The sequence below is a fragment of the Dipteris shenzhenensis genome, chromosome 1, assembly GCF_047967505.1.
Source record: "Dipteris shenzhenensis isolate YYH24624 ecotype China chromosome 1, Dip_SZ_1.0, whole genome shotgun sequence".
Lineage (NCBI taxonomy): Eukaryota > Viridiplantae > Streptophyta > Polypodiopsida > Gleicheniales > Dipteridaceae > Dipteris > Dipteris shenzhenensis.
Window position 1 is genome coordinate 33,261,320 of NC_141596.1, and position 8,410 is coordinate 33,269,729.

General features: G+C 41.0%; 1 protein-coding gene across 1 annotated transcript; it reads right to left on the reverse strand.

Moving 5' to 3' along the window:
- Window positions 1-2,053: 2,053 nt before the first annotated feature.
- LOC147905726 (GDSL esterase/lipase At2g31550-like) lies at window positions 2,054-3,772 on the reverse strand. Its single transcript, XM_087374935.1, has 5 exons — window positions 3,520-3,772; window positions 3,259-3,386; window positions 2,803-3,036; window positions 2,452-2,704; window positions 2,054-2,244 (listed from the first exon to the last, which is right to left on the reverse strand). Exons 1-5 carry the CDS (start codon window positions 3,770-3,772, stop codon window positions 2,054-2,056), a joined length of 1,059 nt encoding a protein of 352 aa, XP_087231061.1.
- Between the last annotated feature and the right edge of the window lie 4,638 nt (window positions 3,773-8,410).

Below are 8,410 nucleotides of genomic sequence, written 5' to 3' on the forward strand. Positions count from 1 at the left end.
GATACTTTTGTTCTTCCCGAGCACTGTGAGCAGGTGCATACTAATGATTTAATTAGTCGAAGCTTTCATTTTTAAAGTCCATTGATACATGTACTTGAGCATAATTTCATATATATAATTGACGACATTTGGCACCCATCTTCAATAAAGGTGGTTTTTCATCCGAATCGTTCTGATCCAAGATGGTGGTACGTGATCCAAGTTGCACCACGAAGTAAGCAAATTTTTGAAGATCGAGATGTGGATATGGAGATGCCACTACCAATGCCGGATCCAATTGATGAATCTAACGAAGAAGATGTAGATCACCATATGAGCCAAGAGGAAGATGCGCATAATGACATCGCACGGGAGGAGGATGGAGATCACGATATTGAGGAAGAAGACAACAATCATCAAGAATCACCATACTTTATTGAAGAAGATGATCAAATACTTTTAGGTGAACGTACGATGCTAGAGTACGATGATGATTTAGGAGATCAACTCGGTATAGAGTTGGAGATAGACTTGTTTGGTGCCTTAGACTTGGCTCAAGATGAAACAGTTGATGTAAATGCTCTTATTTGATTTTTCTCATCTCAAACTTGGACATGAATATATGAGCTTCAAAGGCTTGATGTACATGCTCTCATTTTTTTATTCTCTATGAGCTCAAACATGTATGAAATTTTAAAAAAATTTGTCATTGGAAAAAACTAACTTTTAAGGCCTATATTTAAAAAAAAACCTCTCTGGAAAAACATCGCTATAAAATTGTATATCAGTGTCGCTATATAGCAACACTTAAAAGTCGCTATATAGCGACCTTTATAATAGTCGCTATATAGCGACTTTTAGCAAGAGTCGCTATATAGCGACGATTTAGGAAACCCGCTTTTCATACCGACGATTAACGCTAAGCGGGCGCTAAACATCGGTACGTAAACATCGCAATAGGATCCCTGTGTAGTAGTGTGGCAGAGCAAATCATCACCATAACAAACCCACACATGTAAAGAAAATCGAGATCACAGTGCTTCACAATGATGCATGCACTCGAATCCAAAAACACAAAATGCTCCCATAACTATGACCTTCAGAATCAATCATTTCTGTATCAAAATCATCATAGCAAGAATCGCACAAAGCATACATGACCATGACAACCTTGCAACTAAACAATCGACGACTAGCTCTACTTATAATCACACAACAACAATGCTTACCTAGATCGTGTTAGAGTAGATAGTGATCTGCCTGACAGGATCATCCCCCATGCTTCTCTGTTTGATTCTTTGAAGAGGTGCAAGCAAAGAACAGTTGGCCTCTTCAATAATCGATACAGCCCTACATGCTACAGAACAACAAAACAAAATGGGCCTCCATCCCTACAAAAGTCCTTCATTTGAGATCTCTAGCTAGCTATACTCCCCATCGCCACGCCTGCGCACAGCAGCAAGCTGTCCTCCCCCATCACCATGCCCGTGCATAGCCATCAGGCCCTCCCGAGCAAGCCTCTCGTAATACACCATAGAGGTGCAGCAAAGATAGCCGCGATGCCCCGATCGCAGCCCCGATCGCAGGGGAGACACTCCAAGAGTAAGCAGAGCATTCAAAACTTGCAAAAGAGGACAAAACCTCTACCCTAATCCCACGGAATGAAGGTCAAATAACCCTTAACCACGAACTTAAACCAAGTCAACTTGACTCCACGCAAGCGAAAAATCCAAAAGGGCACAACTAACAACATTCACCCCTATGGACCTTTGGGGGGCGAAAAATTGCCATTGATTTGAGAATGAGCTCATAACTTAATAGGATTGCCAAGAGTTTCACACTAGTATATTATACAAAGCCCATGTTCCATAGTGATGCAGTTTTACACTAGTATATTATACAAAGCCCATGTTCCATAGTGGCTCATCAAGCTTGAATTTCACTTGATGGCACAATGCTGTCTGCCTAAACATTGGCATAAGAAAGGGTCCACTGAACCTTGCCTATGTAACTCAGGCAGGCGAAGCTGTCGAGGAGGGGCTATGGCTGAGAGCTCATAACCCAACAGGAGCCATCAGAATAACTCGGTCACGTTTCCACCAAAAACCTCTTTTGCCACAATCTCATACACACGTTGCGTTGGATGAACGGCGTCGAAGAAGAAGTACTCGCTTCTGTTAGTGCACGCTGGTGAAAGATAAACGCACGTCGGCCCAGCAGACAAGTATCCGTCGCCGCAGCAGCCTCGGGTGGTCTCCGTGATTCCTATTCCATCGCCCAAACAACAGTTTTGTCTTCAAAAATCTAAACTCAAGTCACCATCCCGCTTCAATCTCTCTCATATTACTTTGCTCCAACGATTTTGAGGACCAAATCGACACTTCTACGTAGCAAATTTCATTGGTTTGTGTCAAGCGTCTTTTTCACGTTAAGCTACACAAATGACTCATATAATAGGATCAATGAACATACCGTAGTATTCAGCTCGTTGAAGTATCTGAAGCGCGGTATCGTAAGTGTCAATGTAGTTCAATTTGAAACCTTTTAAGCTGGAACCAAGAGTGGACAGTAAGGCTTGAAGCCCTTCATTGAACGCTTGCGCCTCTGAATTGAATTCCTCAGCACACCCTTTGCTACCATTGAAAAGGCTCATTAGGATAGGTATACACCCCATAGGGGGTATCCCTATAATTGCTACGTTTCTTCCGCCTTCAATGTACACTTGCTGAATTCAATCCGCAGAACATATTTGTTAGAAGAAGCGAATCTCTGAAAGAACTTACGGCTTTCCTGCGATTTTGGCAAGCTGGCGTAAATTATTACCTCCAGATTTTCCTGATAGCTTTGCAATAGCAGAGTTCGAAATTCACTGATGTTGTACTGTGCTTGCATGGCGGGATCGAAGTAATAGCTGATAACGTAGTCGTTAGTTCCTGAGCTTATTACATGGAAGGCATTTGATAGATGGGTGGCAGCTCCTGTTGCGCCTAGCATTTGTTCCAGTCGATGTCGGTAGTTTCCGTACCAAATCATCTGCTTCGATAGGGGGGCTACTATCTGCACAAAACTTTCGTTCAAATTATACCTGAAAAAACTGTTGTTGTCGTCCTTGCAGATGTGTGTGTGTGTGTGTGTGTGTGTGTACACGTGTGTGTGTGTGTGAGAGAGAGAGAGAGAGAGAGAGAGAGAGAATGGAAAGCTCACATAACAACCCCTTAATAGTTTGCAAAACTCTGAGCACTTTGGATTCTTAATACTCATAATGCTAAAACCACAGACCTGGGCTTGGAGGCTGAAATTAAGCAATCCCGATCCTCCTGATGCCAGGTTGACGCCAGTTAGAAGTGCCAGGCCGCTAGCATTTGGATTCAAGTACGGTAAGGGAGAGTCAAAGCCCAGTGTTTCGGCTGAATTCGCAAGAATCAACGTAAGTGGTAAAAAACCAACAGCAATGTTTAACGGATATTAACTTAATGTTAGACACAATCACCTTGTAATTTGGGAAACCATACACAATGTTGAGGACAGACAAATTATTACCAAGCATATCCGGAATTATGAACCCATTGGACCAGCGCCCCGTTGCACGATGCTGAGGTAAATCTATTCCGTAAGGATAGTGATCGCCCCTGGCGACAGTACTCAAGTAGTTGTTGTTGCCCGTATCTAAGATTGAGTCGCCAAAGAAAATGAGTGCAGAGATATTAAGAGGGAGCTCGAAGCTGCCCCTGCAGGAAATAACGGCCGAGCTCATCAGGACGATGAATTGAAGCGCTTCAAGTCTACCAGACATATTGAACATAGTTGTCGGCGATAAAACGTTTGCCAATACTAATCCGGAATCAATACTGATCAGTTCAAATCAGGAGTTAACACTGATCAGTGATCATCTTCTGCTAGCTGTCAATCCTGCTCATCTTATGCTAAAGCCCAAAGATACGCGTCACAAATTGATCGTCGTTTGCGCTTCTATTATGCCCGAATCATCATCCTCCTACATATTATATAACTTTCGTTGTATCGCCAAATCGGGCGTGAATATTGATCATCTTCATTCTTGGTTTCATTCTTCCTTGATAGCGTCGTGAATGCCTTTCACGTCTTCTATGTCCGGATGCCTTTCGTACTCCATCTACCTAAATCCTGTAGCTTAGTGATGGGCTACCCTGATCCCTTTCACGCGTCATGTAGAATACGACAATAAGCTGAACGTGTGGGAGCGATTGGGGCTGATTGCACTAGGCTGTTGAGACTCGGCCCTTGGAAATGGTGTAATGGGCTGATGAACCACATGGCATTGTAGAGTAAACAATATGATAGGCCACAAGGTACACTCACACATTGTAGAGTAATGGTGGCTACACACTACTCATGTGCTTGAGGGATGGCAAGGTCTAGGCTGGAGCTTATTGGTTGAACTCTTGTCTTTTTCCCAAGTGAACCATGGTTCAAGACCTATACCCAAGGTTTTGTCCACATCTTTTTTGAGCATCCAATCATTTTTTATAGCATGGCATCCACTTCGTCCCGCGACCCTGTCTCAAGCCACTTACATACCCAATGTATAAACACCCTAAATGATATGGGCCACAGTATGCCACAAGCCATGTGGCATTGTACAAGCTTAGCACAATGAGCCACAAGCCACATGGCACCACACTCACACAAAGCACGCCATGGCTCACTTTGGGAAACCTAGGGCCTAGGGCACATGGCATGACATCACTATGGCTTTGTAAGGTACAGCGCTCAAATGGGTGTCATCCTATTATCACTACTACAATTGACGTCAGTTTCACCATAAAATGACTTTTTTTTCACAAAAAATTGCCGTTATTTTGGACATAAATGACTTTTTTTTTCACATTTTGAATTAGTGATGAAATACACATCTTGAAAAGTGTCAATAAGAATTATTAAATATAGTATCAAGATAAACATTAAACATCACTATTTGTGGATTGACTTAAGATTTCAAAGCTTATAGACACTTTTATGAACATATTTATTGATGTTGTTATACTTAGTATTTTGATGCTTAGTTTTAGGGGAAACATTTTAGGGTGATTAGGTTCTGGCCAAGTCCTTGTTCACCCTTCTGTGTGTGTGTGTGTGTGTGTGTGTGTGCGTGCGTGCGTGCGTGCGTGTGTGCATGTGTGTGTGTGTAAAAAAGGAAACCTATAAACAACACGGCACACGACACTCAGATAAAGGTGGAAAAAATTTTTCATATTGTAATATGAATATATGAGTACAAGTAGTAACAAAATGTCGAATCCATCTAGTAGTCTAGGTTCCGAGGTCGGGGTCCACTTACCTACCACCATCCAAAAAAAGCTAGTTGTTAGAACAACGGAGTTTTAAATGGGTAGACAGGTAATGCCTACACACCCTGGCTTGTTATCGCTTTACCTAGGAAAAATAGACCCATCAGGACTCGTATTTGCAAAGTGAAACTACTAGAGAAACATTATGAAGAGATTATGAAATGTTGAAGATAGAAGTGTTGGCCTGCCATATAGGAGGCATGATGAATGGTAGTAATCTGGAAGCAAAATTACCTAGCCTTCCATATAGGGGGCATAGACCAGCATAGGAAAAGACATTTTTTTTATAACAAACATTACTCTAGCATTTCATGGAAAAGGTGTAGCATAGGTTAGCTTTATCAGGTCAAAAAGGAAGGACAATAACAAGGATAAATGTATTAAAACCCACTCCTCTAGCCTTCCATAGAGGAGGCATGAGATAATTGACTATGTCACTGTGTTATGCACTCATTAAAATATCAAATCACTGGTCGATGTCTATATAGGCAAAACATGCAACTGCACCTTTATGAAGATGGGACTAATTAGAGTACCAATCCAAAAGAATTTCTTAAAAAGAGTGCAAGTTGCACTAAGTGATGCTACACACTGGGTAAACCAAAAAAAAGTTTTTTTATTAGTGGAAGAGACAGTCCCAAGTAAGGTCAATACTAGTGGATTCTTAGTTTCTCAAACTCTTGGATTTTCGAGGAAGATAGGGTCGTGTTCTAGCATTTGTATGAGCATGATGCATTGTCAATCCATCTTTGCTATCCTCTTCCAATTTTTTGTCCTCTTACAATTTTTTATTAATGAAGACAATAGCGGCAGGATCCCGATTAGTAGACATACGGGCCATCTTTTGATATGTATAAGTGCCAAATGTGTACTAAAAAGAGATGTCCATTTGTCAGTATAAAAGGTAAGATAGCGGTATCAACATAAAAATGCTAAGGGGACATCATGAAATGTTGGAGACAGAAGTGTTGGCCAATCGTATAGGAGGCATTATGAATAGCCATATTCTAGAAGCAAAATTTACCTGGCCTTCTGTATAGGAGGCATAGAATAGCATTAACATACAATGTTTTAGCATCACACGGAAAAACTGTAACATAGGTTAAATTTTCCAATTCATAAGTATACATCCTAACCAGTCATACAATAGCATAGTCCATTGTGTCATAGCTTAGTGGTTACCTATGAATTGGTTAGGCCGAGGCTGTACTTACATTCCATGTAGAATGCATTAATAATGTATTAAAAAATCCTAGCCGTCCATAGAGGAGGCATGATAGACTTATTAAGACTTCCATATAGGAGGTGTCTACTACATAAAGACAAGCAATGACCTAGCCCTCCATGGAGGAGGCAACTTTAGCTTAGCAAACGAGAAGTCAACAGAAGAAACAATGTATCATCTCGCCTTACATATAGGAGGCATGAAATAATTAACCGTGTTATTGTGTTAGCACCTTATTGAGAAATTATATTACAAGCAACTGTCTCCACAAGCAACCTATGCCAGGTGGCCTAAGGACTAATTAACATACTTAAGATAAAAAATAGTATAATTACCGCCTATGCAATTGCTAAAGTAAACATACAAAATTGTAAGTTAGCCAAGACTACAGACTCACACACAAAGCAACCATACCACACGCTAGTTAGAACACTTAGCCACTAACACCAAGTACCTCCAAAGGTATGCGAGAAGGAACATTAGAAAACCTCGCCTATGAAATTAAATGCCACACAAGGTAACAAATAGGAGGCAATAGACTCATCTAACAACCCGCTATTGAGAACCAAGGCCCAACTAACCTATGGGATTACATAAAAAACATAGTGCTAACACTAACCTAGAACTAACATAGTGCTAACACTACCCTAAAACTAACCTAGAACTAACATAGCGCTAACATTGCCTGACCAAACCTCTTCTGGCACTTTCCCATCTAGTGCCTTGCTAGGCGATCTATTGATAAGATGTACTGCTATCTTGATAGACTCAACCCAAAAGCCATGAGGTAGACCAGCATTAGAAAGCATGCTTATATTCCTTTCTTGAATAGTTCTATTCATCTTCTCAACAACCCCATTCTAAGAAGGATTCTCAGGAGTAGTCAACTCCCACTTGATGCCATGTAGCTTACAAAAATTCTTAAATGCATGAGAGGTATACTCTCCTCCATTATCAGTGTGCAAGCATTTGAGCTTCTTGCCCGACTAATTTTTAGCAAATGCTAAGAATTTTTGAAATGCATCAAAGACATCACTCTTCTTCCGAAAAGGATAGACCCACACTTTCCGTGTAGCATCATCAATGAAAGTAGCAAAGTAGGAAGCACCACCCAATGAGACAGTAGGCATAGGTCCACACACATCACTATGAACCAACTCCAATGGTACAAGCCTCTTCTTGCCCAAAGATTTTTTATGTGAAGACCATGTTTGCTTCCCATACATGCAATGCTCACACATGCTAAAATCTGAAAAATTAAACACGGGAACATACTACAAACTAGAAAGTATCTTCATTCCTGTCATATTTATGTGTCCCAACCGACGATGCCACAAAGAAATGGATGGCTGCTCGGTCACATTGATTACATTATCTCTTATGCCTGACACATGCATTGAGTACAACGTTCCATGCTTGGAACCTCTAGCAATCACAAGTGACCCTTTGCTAATTTTCCATGTATTGTTGTTAAAAAACACATGATAGCCATCATCATCAAGCTGTCCCGTACTTGTCAAGCTCTTTTTCAGATTTGGAACATGCCTAACATTCTTGAGTATGAATGTAGAACCATTAGGAAGAGACAAGTGGATATCTCCCACTCTGACAATGTCACATGGATAATCATTTCCAAGTCTCACGGTTCCTTTCCTTCCTGCATCATAAATGGTAAACCACTCCCTATGTGGAGTGACATGGAAAGATGCTCCTAAGTCTAGTATATCCAATTCTGTGATAATGCATCATCACTAGTCACAAGAAAAGCATGCTCAAACATAGAGGCATAAAGAATGTCACCCTCATCACTATTGTTACTTATGGCATTCACTTCCTCTATTTTGATCGTGGATTTCTCTTCCTTCTTGGGCTGCACATT

Coding starts and splice junctions, on each gene's coding strand:
- LOC147905726 (XM_087374935.1), bottom strand. CDS start 3,772: ATGTCTGGTAGACTTGAAGCGCTTCAATTCATCGTCCTGATGAGCTCG. Junction 3,387..3,519: donor CATAATTCCGGATATGCTTG/GTAATAATTTGT, acceptor TTGCGAATTCAG/CCGAAACACTGGGCTTTGAC. Junction 3,037..3,258: donor ATTTCAGCCTCCAAGCCCAG/GTCTGTGGTTTT, acceptor AGTTTTGTGCAG/ATAGTAGCCCCCCTATCGAA.